Raw genomic sequence first — 13,321 nt, 5'->3', positions numbered from 1 at the left:
TGAGTGCTATACACCGGACACGTTAAAGAACCAGACTGTCTATTCGCAAAGATCAAGGCTAAGTTAGCCGGATACGTCTGTATCTAAAACGTTCTCTCTGTCTGTTCTGGGGGCTTTATCTCACTCTGTCCCTCTGGTCAGATCGCTCTGTGTCTGTACTAGTAGAGGATGAATTTCGCGCCCTGTGTGGCTGCGTTTGCTATATGTAAAGCGCCTTTGAACATGTTTATCATGAAAAGGGCGCTATAAAAATCTGGTATAATAATACTTATAGTAATAAATGGCGTTTTCCCATCAAATTTTACTTCTGTTTCAACAACCCCCTTGTTCTTGGCTCAAGAGTTATGTCTTTTGTTGAAGGACCGTTGCACACATTTTTTATTGTTTGCTGAAATTCTAAAGTTCTAAATGGGAAAACGTCATAACGTCTTTTATTTTCATTTTGTTTTGTGTCAGTACCACAAAAATACATTTACTTTCTAAATCAAATGCTGTTTCATCAGATTTCCGTGTCTTTCCATTAGAGTTTAAATCAGGCTTTTTTTTGATGATCTAAGCTGGTTCGGGTGACAGTAGACCCTCCTATACTCAAGATGTACTATCTGGCCCAGAGAAACACATAGTAGATCGCCTAAATTTGCAAAGAAAACATTTCATTTAGTACATGCCTGATTAGACAAGTACTTCAATAATCTACAGTCTAATATTACCAGTGTTCATGGGGATCAAAGTATGATTATACTTGTTATACTTGATTCATAAATTGACATTTATTATCAAATTGTGCATTATTCGATGCAAGCTTTCAATTAAATATATAAGGTAAAGTTTTTTTATAACTTGATAATAACAAATAATTGTTCATGTATAAAAAAGAACATAACTGGCTTCATTGTTTTTCCATGTCCTCTGAGAACTGAAATCATTTAACGCAAAATTGTTAGAAAAATATAATTGTGTACCTTTCTTCTTGCTAACTGTCGTTAAACTCATGCACCCCTTTGTACCAAGCTTGGCAGAAGGACCTTCATCTTTAAATTTACAAATAACACAGGCTTGCTGCTCAGCGCTGGAAAACAATATGGAGAGCTTTTTAATATATCACAGCGTACTTCATTAATACTTTATAATGATGACAAAAACCAAAATCGAGTCATCTAGTGTACGTCTCGCATTGATGTGAATAGACTTCCGTTGCAGTAGTTACCTGGTTTGAAATAAAAACAAAATCATTATTTTTTTTCTAAACTTAACAAAGTTTCATGAATGCCGTTCAGATATAACTTATAAAATTTCAAAATCATTATGGTCTTACTTCATGCTCATCGCCAGCAAAAGCAATAATCAAAGATAATTAATATCTACCTCATCAGCTTTTCTTTAACAGTGTTTCAAATATAATTAATTCTGCTACGCATTCCATGTTTCCTGAAATGAAAAAAAAAACACGGCAATATCCGGTTATCTTTCCCTCTACGGAATGAACTATGTTATATCCACCTTAATCCCCGACAACTTTTTTTCGTTTTAAATATATAAAATGGGTTTACTATGTTAAAAAAAGGCAATATCCGGTTATCTTCCCCTCTACGGAATGAACTATGTTATATCCACCTCAATCCCCAACAACTTTTTTTCGTTTTAAATATATAAAATGGGTTTACTATGTTATAATTCACCACAATTTAAGCTTTACAATGATTTATAATGTCATTTCTTAATCAATTTAACGAAAACCAAATATTATTTCAAATTATAATTATATATATTCGTCACTTTCAGTCAAAAATACATGCATTAGCCTATTTGCAGATTATTTGCATTTTTCAAATTATGACCCAAAAACGCTTCCGTAGATTTATTTTTCGGTTATATTCCTTATTAGGCAATGCGTGTTTCGATTTTTTTTTCATAAATATCTATTTTTTTCATTAAAATTATAGATATAAATACATATGTTTACTGTACCAAAGCTCATGTGCCCAATACTGGACATAGTAAGGTGCATTAGCCTCTAGTAAACAAATCGCGAAAACATAAGACCTTGCTTATTTTCACCTCTTTTAAAAAGTCATAGTGGCGTAATGTTGTATTTATTGTTGCAAATAAAAGTATATTTACCAATCCTTTGAAATATATTCGTCTTGGTGGTTAAATAAACGGATAATGTAAGACTTTCATGGTAAACTTTGCAGACGCTTTGTTTACGTCAGAACCGGAAGTAGAAAAACGAGCGATATGGTGCATGGTAAAGGACATCGTCAGAAAACGAACAAAACATAAACTTTCCGACGTTGTATCTGAAAACCCTGTCGCCCGATTTTTGAGGACTTTTTTTTAGTGTTTCATTTCATATTAAAGAACATATTTATCATAAGAAAGTTTCTGTTGGAATTAGTTTAACGTTGACATTCAGGATAACTGGCCTAAATATGTCATTCAAGCTTAAGAACTGTTTTTCATCTATTTTTAGTAACAGTGTAAGTGAAATTAGCCAGAGCGGCCCCAGATAGTGTTTGTATCATACTATGACTATATTATACTGTGTTTAAGTCAACTTTATTTAATAATCTTCTGGTCTGTTGGCGACCTTGAAATTGACTCAGGTGGTAGATTTTCTACAGCAGCTTGCTATAAACAGAATTTGGTGACAATTTGTCAATTGAAACTTAAGCTATTGACCATAAAATATCTGCTCTGATTGACGATCCAATGACTGAATGATTTTTTTCTTTCTATTTTTATTGTGACATTTGACCTTGGCCGCTTTGGCCCCAATGGCATCCACATTACCAAAACAAAGTAAAGTGCCAACCGGGATTTTAACCACTACTCTCCAAAATTCCTAAATATATTCTCAATATACACATATTAAGTTCAACAACTTTAACAAGTAACCATGCCTTCGTAAAACAGTTTTGAGATGACCCCTCAAAATTATCTGAAGTACAGAGTACATGTATGCTTACATTTCAAAGTCCATGTCCTTGATAAAGGTCTATTAGATAGTTAGGCTATTGAAATAAGATAATATTATGAGGGGCGTTCAATAAATACCCAGAAAAAAAGTTTCTTCACATATCATTTCTTCATATATCATTAATAATAAGTGAAACTGTTATAGATGTAGGTAAGGGAATTTTCAGCTGATATGTAAAAATCATAATTTCTTTTGACAAATAATAAGTGAATGCTAATCTATATGGGCAATGTCATGTAACAACATCAGACCTTATTTTGTTTCTTTTCATTTTGTGTTTGCAAAAACATTACAGTATAACCTCCTTAAACGGCATCTCCGATGACCAGCTACCTCCTCACAGCAACAGTTTTATTTCCCCCCATTCATTTCAGTTCATTTTAAACCTCTGATAAGCAGTTACTTTCCACTACAGTAAACATCAGTCCAAAATTGTTTCCTGTTGTTATTTTTACCTCCGAGACGGGACAATGGAAATCAAGCGGACTTTCTTTTAGAAACCTGAATTGACTGTTTCCCTGACAAAACACAATGACATAGTGTTGTGACATACAATAATTAGGATAGAATGTAATCACAAAGATTAGCATGAGATAATTATAATGAAAACATTACACATTCATGTTAACACAGATGTTTGTTCTTTCTTTAGATTTATTCCGATGATTTCAAAATTACGCAAGTTGTTAAAAGTCATGTTTTGAAAATTAAAGGATCAGTCAAAGTTCAGTGTTCCATTTCATCAATACTACAGGATATTACATGAACATTTTTCACTTGTTTGATGTAAGGTTTAGAACATACTTCTAATGACAAGAAACTTTTAACCACTAGTAATCACCAATTGTATCTATTAATTTTGTTTGATATGACACAGTCATGATAATGTTGGGCCACAAATGGTATTGTTTACGTTCTGAACTCTATAATTCAAGTACCAGTATTCACATTCAATATGTTATTATCCATCACATTTTTAACTTTCAGCAACATAAGAACAGAAGTAAAGGTATTAGAGCACTTTTCCGGGTATTTTTAACAGCCCTCGTACTGGGTTATGATCTGCAATGTTTACCTGGCTGAGTGGATGTAACAGAGACTCAAAGTACTTATAACTGTGCACATATACCAGGGTATGTATTTATATTCTGTTGTTTTTTTCCCTTAATGTCTGCCTTGTGACAGTTGCATAACTTAAATATTTAAGAAGATTCAGATCATGGTAATATTTATTCTGCTAAAAACTTTATTAGTGTTTCCTTTGTTACTGGAAAGATAAATTCTAGCAATACCTAGTTAGTAATTTGTGTATACATGTAGAAAGGTGGCAATAAAGTAATAACATGGAAATGTAACTTTTATTTCATAGACTGTGAGAGATAATGGAAATAAAAATGGTTCCACACTGGAAAAAGTCAAAAGAACTAAGGGCTTATCTGGATAAGATGGGTTTCAGTAGAAACAGAGTTCAGGAAAGAAAATTAATGTACGAGAGAAACTCCAGTATAAGATATACAGATATTGGAGACACTGAACAAATACTTGCTGGCAGTTTACGTGAGGGAGTAGGATTTCTGTTTTACAATGACATAGACATTCTTGATGTAGATCACAATATAATTTGTGAAACAAATATCACTGAAGAACATGTGGAAGGTAAAACAGTTCTTCAAATAGATGAAAATCATGCATCACCTGGATACTGCTTTCTTAAAATAGTCAGTGTAAGTGAAACCAGTACTGGTAGGAATGCTTCATGGATTAAACAATGTAAAAAGGATTTGCCTCTCTCAAGTAAATATTTTAATTCGATCCATGCAGCAAGCATATCGAGTGAAATTGAAATTTGTCCAGTGCAAGGACCTTCTGCTCCAATAAAGCTTAATATCACAAACTATTTTGGCCTATCTGACAGTTTCTGGAGTCATATAAATTTCAAGTCAGACATTGTTACAGCATTTCCTTGTAAGGTTGACCATATCCTGCATGAATGGAAGGACAGAAAAAGAAGAGACTGGCCTGACTCCAAAACTATTTCTGAAATAATGACCCTTCCTACCTATGTTGTACCTGTGGGTGAAAAAGATAAACTCTACGAATGGAGAATAAGTTTTGTTATGGCTGAATTACTGTTAGTCCACTCTTTCAATGACACACAAACTAAAGTCTATGTGCTGATGAAAATAGTCACCAAACGTATATTAAAACCATTGTGTGAAGATATAACTTCTTATGTGGTGAAAAATGTCATGTTCTGGTTGTGTGAAAAAGTTCCAAAAAGTTCATGCCAAAACTTCTCATGCATAGGTTTAGAGATGCTTTAAAGTTTCTTAAAAGTGCTGTTGAAAAAAGAGAACTACCAAATTATATGATCCCAAAAAGAAACCTTTTTAAAGGGAAGCTGAAATGTAATGAGCAAAATGAAAAAATTACTCACATACTCAATGAATTTGTAATAAGTACTAGTCATAATTTTCATAAACAAAATATCCTGATGGAATGCATAAATCAAGAAGCCAATGCAATGCATTTGTTTTATATTCTTAACTACTTCTTGATTAAATACAACTTTTTTGGTTGGCCACGTCTGTGTTTGTTTCTCAGTAGTTCATTACGTCACACCAATTACATGCTTTTGAACAATATGATAAAAACTGGCAAAGAATGTCAGGACCCTAAAACAATATCACAATATGAAAAAGGGCCTATCAATATGCTGTCTCCCTATCCTTACCTGCTAACATTCTTTTTAGCTATACCAATTAGATTATTGTTCATGAACAAGTTACCTCAAGCTGAAATATTCATATCAAATAACAAATATTTAGCATGGATATTGTTTGGAAGTTATCTAGTGCTGTTATGTATAATTCAGTGCCTGAAACTGAAATATTGCAAGGATGCAATATTAGATTTTGTTCTTTTCAAGACACTGTTGATTTACACACCTAAAAGTGTTCAAAGACTTGAAGAAATGATACTGTTTCTATTTATCCTCTCATTTGCTACACTGCTAGGTTTTACTGATATTACTGCTGGTGTTAATTTACCATTTATGTTAGAGTGTTGTGGTTTGGTCTTGATGAGTTATCAGATGAAAAAGTTTGGTAACCAGTTTGAAGAGATACTTCCAGGTATCAAAAGATTTTTCAAAATGCGTGTTATATTCTTGCTGCTGCTTGTTGTCACAATCTATGTTACATGGTAGTAAGTTGTTGAGATTCCAATTCCAAGTTTATTTATTTATTATACCAGATTTATATAGTGCCCTTTGTAATGATAAAGACATTCAAAGGCGTTTTACATAGCGCAACATAGTTAACAGGTTTATGTATTCTATAAATTAATGTTTCTAACATTAACAAAATCAAAACTGTGTAAAAAAAAAAATCTGCAAAAACACAATTGCTGTTTTGCTATTGTTTTCTGTGAGGAAATGGATTTAAAGTATACAACCTAAAATTTGTTCAATTATTTGTATGATTGTCATATAGATATAGACCTAAGACATTTTCTAGTAATCAGTCTATTGCAATAATATTCAGCAAGTCTCGAACAATTGTTTTGAAAAAGAAAAACACTTTTGTTTCTGTGGATATGCATGTAAATATTAAAATGACAACTGTTTGTCAACTGTTTTAACAACAGTTCTGAGCCAGTATGTTTCTAATTTTTGATAGTTGTATTATTCAAGTTTTATTACAATTAAATAACAATTAAACTATTAGTATTAAATTTAGTTGTCTTTCTTTATGTAACCTTTCTGCTGCTAGAAGCCTATTGTTATGTTTAACAAGAACTATTAATGACAGCCTGCTCAACTACTTGAACCCCTTCCATCTAATAACTTTTCTAAGTTGAAAAAGAGGCAGAATTTTGCCAAAATGTAAACAAGAGTTATGAAACTTGCCACATGAGATCATCTTCTGATGCCAAAGATGTGTGGAGAAAACATCTGGATCACTCAAGACCCTGCAACTGGGGCCTGGATAACTAGCGCATATTGCCTATCCATCAATTACATTGAGAAGGCAGTATTTTTTGTGTTACCTGAAAGGCCTGTAAGACCTCTGCCTCTTCAAAAGTCCCTGCACATTATGCTTGATAATAGGTGAAAGACCTTAATTTCTTCAACAGAGACTACTGAATTCATTAATGGTATAAATGACTCTTCTTAGTATAATTTAGTCTGGATACCAATTTGAAAAATCTTCAATAAAAAACAAACTGAACTGTCACAGGAGTGACAAATAATACCCTCCAAAATACAGCCTTGTCACAGAAGTATGGCAAATTTTAAGTTGGAAAGGGGCCATAACTACATCCAACAAGAGGGTCATAATGACCCTGGATTGCTCACCTGAGTAATATGAGCTATATGTATCAAATGTCAAACTGATGATAAAATATTAAGAAAGTACGTCAGTAGGTCACATTCATGGTCACTGAAAGTCAGTTTTAAGATCAGTGTGCAAAACTGTACATGTCACACAAATTTCAAGGCTGTATCTTAAACAAGAGGGTCATGATGACCCTGGATCGTTCACATGAGTAATATGAGCTACATGTTTCAAATGTCAAACTGATGATAAAATATTAAGAAAGTCAGTAGGTCACATTCATGGTCAATGAAATTCAGTTTTAAGATTTGTGTGCAAAACTGTGTATGTCATCAAAATTTCAAGGCTGTTTCTTAAAAAACAAGAAAGTCAAGTGACATCATATTACTTGGGGTCATCAGGTAATTATAATTAAACAGTTGGAAATAGGATCAGATGATTTTTTAAGTATTTTTCCTATATAACTCACATAATAACTAAGTGACCCCAGGGCGGGGCCTCTTTAAACCCCAGGGGCATAATTTGAACAATTTTGGTAGAGGACTACTAGACAATGCATCATACCAAATATCAAAAGCCTAGTTCGTATGGTTTCAGACAAGAAGATTTTAAAGCTTTTTCCTATATAAGTCTATATAAAACTTGGGACCCCCAGGGCAGGCCTCTTTTCACCCAAGGGGTACAATTTGAACAATTTTGATTGAGGACCATAAGACAATGCTACAAGCCAAATATCAATATCTAAGTGTTGTGGTTTCAGACAAGAAGATTTTTAAACTTTTTTTCCTATAAAAGTCTATGTAAAACTTATGACCCCCGGGGCGGGGCCATTTGACCCTAGGGGGATAATTTAAACAATCTTGGTAGAGGACCACTAGATGATGCTACATAACCATGTGACCCAGGGGGCGGGGCCATATTTGACCCTAGGGGGATAATTTGAATAATTTTGGTAGAGGACCAATAGATGATGCTACACACCAGATATCAAAGCCCTAGGCCCTGTGGTTTTGGACAAGAAGATTTTTAAAGTTTTTCCTTTCGGTTGCCATGGCAACCAGAGTTCTGCATGGAATTCAATTATTTGAACATGTTTGAAAGGGGGCCACCCAAGGATCATTCCTGTGAAGTTTGGTGTAATTCTGCCCAGTGGTTTTCACGAAGAAGATTTTATTAGAAATTGTTGACGGACGACGCACGACGGACATCAAGCGGTCACAATAGCTCACCTTGTCACTTCGTGACAGGTGAGCTGAAAACAAGAAAGTAGGTCGGGGTGGGGCCTCTTTTCACCCCAAGGGCATAATTCGAACAATCTTGTTAGAAATCAACTAGGCAATGATACATACCAAATTAATATCAAAGGCCTAGGCCTTGAACTTTCAGACAAGAAGATTTTTTAATTTTTTTCCTATATAAGTCTATGTAAAACTTGCGACACCCTGGGTGGGGCCTCTTTTCAACTAAGGGGCATAATTTGAATAATCTTGGTAGAGGACCACTAGGCAATGCAACATACCAAATATCAAAAGCCTAGGCCTTCCAGTTTCAGATAAGAAGATTTTTGAAGTTTTTCCTATATAAGTATATGTAAAACTACGGACCCCCAGGGAAGGGCCTCTTTTCACCCCAGGGTAATAATTTGAAAAACGTTGGTAGAGGACCATAAGGCAATGCTACATACAAACATCAAAGGCTAGTCTTGTGTTTCAGACAAAGATTTTTAAAGTTTTCCTATACATGTAATATAAACCTGTGACCCGGCTGGGGCAATATTGACCCTAGAGGGATAAATGAACAAACTTAAAAGGACCAATAGAGATGCTACATACAATATCAAGCCTAGCCCTGTGGTTTTGGACAAGAAGATTTCAAAAATTTTCCTATATAAGTCTATATAAACCATGTGACCCCGGGCGCGGGGCATAGTTAACTCTAGGGGGATAATTTGAACAACCTTAGTAGAGGACCACTAGATGATGTTACATAACAAATATCAAAGCCCTAAGCCCTGTAGTTTTGGACAAGAAGATTTTCAAAGTTTTTCCTATATAAGTCTATGTAAACCATATGACCGCCAGGGCTGAGCCATATTTAACCCTAGGGGGATAATTTGAATTAACTTGGTAGAGGACCATTAGATGATGCCACATACCAAATATCAAAACCCTAGCTACTGTGGTTTTGGACAAGAAGATATTTAAAGATTTTCCTTTCGGTTGCCATGGCAACCAGAGTTCTGCATGGATTTCAATTCTTTGGGCAATTTTGATAGGGGGGGCACCCAAGGACCATTTCTGTGAAGTTTAGTGTAAATCTGCTGGTCAATCTTGGATTTTGAAGAAGACAGATTTTTGAATTTACTTAAATTGCCCATGTTTTTTACCGAATACAGAATGGTTAGGCCAAGTTTGGCAATGTAGAGGTCACCAAGAGATCATTTCTACAAAATATTTTTGAAATCCGGCTAATAGATTCTGACAAGAAGATTTTTTCCTTTTGGTTGCCATGAGTTCTGCATGGAATTAAATTCTTTGGGCAAGTTTGAAAGGGGGCCACCCAAGGATCATTCCTGTGAAGTTTGGTGTAAATCTGCCCAGTGGTTCTGAAGAAGATTTTTTTACAAATTGTTGACACACGACAGACATCGAGCGGTCACAAAAGCTCACCTTGAGCCTTTGGCTCAGGTGAGCTAAAAACTGGTGGTTTGTAGCCATAGTCAAACTTGACCTGTACTTTATGATGTTACACCTGTGTACCAAAAGTTATTTAAATCTGTCCAATTGTCCAGAAACCATGAAAACCAACGGACCGACTGGCAGACAAGCTCCCTCCTATAAATAAAATCTTTTTTTTTAATCCATTTTTTCACTTCTACCAGTTTCATCTTAATTCCCGATTATTTGATAAGTAAGGGGCATAATTATATAGATATTTGAATAGTCTGGCAAGTTATTTCCAATTAACTATGTATCTCTAATGGGGCTTTCACTATTTCATGTATCACTTAACACTTTGAAAATATATAAGATTAAGGATATAGTATGTAACACACCTTTTCTTTCTGTAGAGGGAAGACCGTTTTGGTTAGAGCATTAGTAATTCTTCTCCACTCCAGTATAATCCCAGGCAGGGGGTGGAGCTTCTTCAACTTCTCCAGAATATCCTTAGACGTGCTGTACTGGGGCTTGCCTCTACCTCGTCGTGGGGCTCCACCTCTTTTCGGGGCGAGAGATCTAGGGGCAGGCATAGATGTAGGGTCTCCATTGGGTGGAAACTGCAGCTCAACATACAAGATCTGTATAACAGAGAGTTACTAAACGAGTTTACCAGTCAGGCAATAGATTTCAAGCCAACATCAAAATATTGCTTCTCAAAGGACATTACTTTCTCTGATTTTATTTCACTACCATAAATCCTGGAAATCAGGTATTGTCAAGATCAAATGTTAGAAAATTTGTTTCCAAACAAATTATCTGACTGCATATTTTTTGTGTGTTTTACATCACATCAAAACTAATTTAAGTCATTTGGAAAAACAAAAGTGCCCCAACACACATTATTTCAGGCATGCCTGGGTAAAACTACAGACAATCTGTAAGCAAGATGGGTAGTTTCATCACATGAATTTTCAATACATTCCTTTTTGGGGGTTTCAACCAACAGATGTGATATGATATGAAGTCAGCAACCTTAACTAATCAGCCATACAGCGGCTGATATGAAAGTGATATTTTCAAGAATTTACAATATACTGAAATGAAAGCAAATTTGAAACAGCAAGGAAATAAAAATTCTGGACTTACCTGTGCAACATCTTCTGTTGCTGACAGAGAAAACGGATGACCAGCTAACATATATGCTTGTTCCTCAAGGGCAGATAACTTTGCTGTCATTACAGTCTTCTGGTTCTCACTCTCCTCTTGACTGAATCCTATAAAGGGAGGTAACTGTGTAAACATGATTTTTATTGATTGAATCCATTTAAATGGGGAGTAACTGTATAAAAATATCGCAAGATTACGCATTGTGAATAAAAGAAAGATCCTTTCATTACTGCATGACAGATCCAGATATTAAATATCAGACATTTATACTGAATAGTTCATTACAAGAAAATGACAACATTACATATATTCCAAAGACAGAAAATTTAGAAAATAACCCATGATTTGGTAATATATTCACTGTAAAAAAATGGATAACAACAGAATACCACCTTACTGACCAATAGTTTTTTTGTGTTTCTATTAAGTATATTGTCATATTGACACAATTATTGGTCATATGGAAAATTTTCAGCATTTGATGGTGGGAGAAGATCCCAGCGGGTTTTATGTCAGGCACCTGGGTAGAACCACTCAGATTCCATAAGCTAGCTGTATGACTTCCTCAAAAAAATTCCACATCCTTAGTAACGTTTTGAACCCACAGCAGTAAGGGGTAATGATTCAAAGTCAACGACCAAAACCACTTGGCCACAGAGGCCACTGACTGACAGCTGAAGGTCTGTCTTCAAGCAAGACAACAATTCTAATAGGATGAACATTTTCACTGCTGACTCAAACATTTCATCTTATAGCTAAAACATTCAAAATCTGCTGAATTCAAACAGAAAATACAAGAACTTGCTGCTTGTCAATCATATTAATTAGTCATACATGAAGTTTTCAGTTTTGTTTACATAGCATGTTGAGTCACACTGACACAAATATTTAGGTTATATGGCACTTTCCAGTTTAATGGTAAAGAAAGAACCCAGGTGCTCCTACAGACATTATTTCAGGCACTGGTAGGTATTTGGGTAAAGCCACTGACATTCCTTAAGCTTACTGGATAGTATCCTCACATGATGACTCAAGCACGGCTGGATCTCTTAGGTGAGGGGTAAGTGATTTGAAGTCATCAACTTTCTGGTCACAAAGGCCCTAAGTCTGTTATGATAAATGTTGGTACAAACCAAAGCCATTAAGTTCCATCCTACACAATGTTACAGCAGACGGCATCTCTACATCTCTAAATACTCCATAGATCTCCTCTTTCTCTAAACAAACCCTGAAATATTCCCCAAGATGTCTGACTAGAACGGCCTCTGTGGTGGCACGGTATCTGCCTGAACCTGGGTTCTGTGGGCTCATACCAAGACTGCTTACCCCTATACCGCCACCTACACCTGCAGAGGTTACAAACATATTATAAACATCCAAATCATGAATAAGCAAAGAAAAATGTCAAAAGAAAGGTTAATCTCTGTAACTGGGCAAAATTAGAATACAACATTTTTTTATACCCTGAACAATGTTCAACAAAGACAAAATTGACTACATAACTAAGTATATGTGTGATACATAAAAAATCAATGAAACAAGTCATGTCTACTTTCATTTCATGCCTTTCAAACTGCACCAGTACTGCTTTTCATAAAAGAAAGAGTGAAGTGGCAAAAGTACAAAAGATATTAAATAATAATATTAATATTAAAACTATTTTAATTATTAAGCTGTCTGACAGCTTGCTTATATATTTCTGGCTTCTGAAGATTAGATTAATTTTTTTTGCAACTAACTCCTCATAACTGACCTTAAATTGCACTGAAAGAATTAAAGCATCAAGAACATTTTACCATGTAGCATATGGACCTCTGTTGGTAAGAGATTGGTCACCATACGATGTAGGTTTTTCTCCTTGGCGCCTGGATCCAACATCCAACATGCTACCTTAGGATCCTCACAATGTCCTTTCGGAGCAAAGCCACACCCCTCTGCTAGTGCTCTACAGTTAGTTAAATACATCATAAACTTTTAAAAACAATAAGTTTCTCATATATAAGTGTATATTTTGTTCAAGCTGAATAAAATAAGTGGTTCACAAAGGGTTCTATTACCTGTGGTGTAATGTTGTGTGTTTTGTCAAACAACTCTGTCTGCATTTAACTTTTTTGAAAGGAATAAGGCTGCAAAGGTATTGACTGGTAAATTGTATAAACTTGTACACATAAATA

The 13,321-nt window shown here is 34.8% G+C and overlaps 2 protein-coding genes across 2 annotated transcripts in view; one reads left to right on the top strand and one right to left on the bottom strand.

Moving 5' to 3' along the window:
- Positions 1-3,944: 3,944 nt before the first annotated feature.
- On the top strand, positions 3,945-6,709 carry LOC123550782 (uncharacterized). Its single transcript, XM_045339166.2, has 2 exons — positions 3,945-4,113; positions 4,350-6,709. Exon 2 carries the CDS (start codon positions 4,363-4,365, stop codon positions 5,302-5,304), a length of 942 nt encoding a protein of 313 aa, XP_045195101.2. The 5' UTR covers positions 3,945-4,113; positions 4,350-4,362; the 3' UTR covers positions 5,305-6,709.
- A 3,642-nt stretch (positions 6,710-10,351) lies between these two features.
- Positions 10,352-13,321, bottom strand: part of LOC123550780 (DNA polymerase theta-like) — a 33,238-nt gene continuing 30,268 nt past the window's right edge. Inside the window, exons 21-24 of the mRNA XM_053539997.1 lie at positions 12,944-13,092; positions 12,281-12,493; positions 11,127-11,254; positions 10,352-10,618 (exon numbers count right to left, since the gene is read on the bottom strand). Coding sequence (XP_053395972.1) covers positions 10,352-10,618; positions 11,127-11,254; positions 12,281-12,493; positions 12,944-13,092 — 757 coding nt within the window. The remainder of the gene's footprint in view (positions 10,619-11,126; positions 11,255-12,280; positions 12,494-12,943; positions 13,093-13,321) is intronic.

This window comes from Mercenaria mercenaria, chromosome 4 (genome assembly GCF_021730395.1).
Source record: "Mercenaria mercenaria strain notata chromosome 4, MADL_Memer_1, whole genome shotgun sequence".
Classification (NCBI taxonomy): Eukaryota; Metazoa; Mollusca; class Bivalvia; order Venerida; family Veneridae; genus Mercenaria; species Mercenaria mercenaria.
Note: the sequence above shows the minus strand (reverse complement) of the source record. Positions and strands in the feature narration are given on the sequence as shown.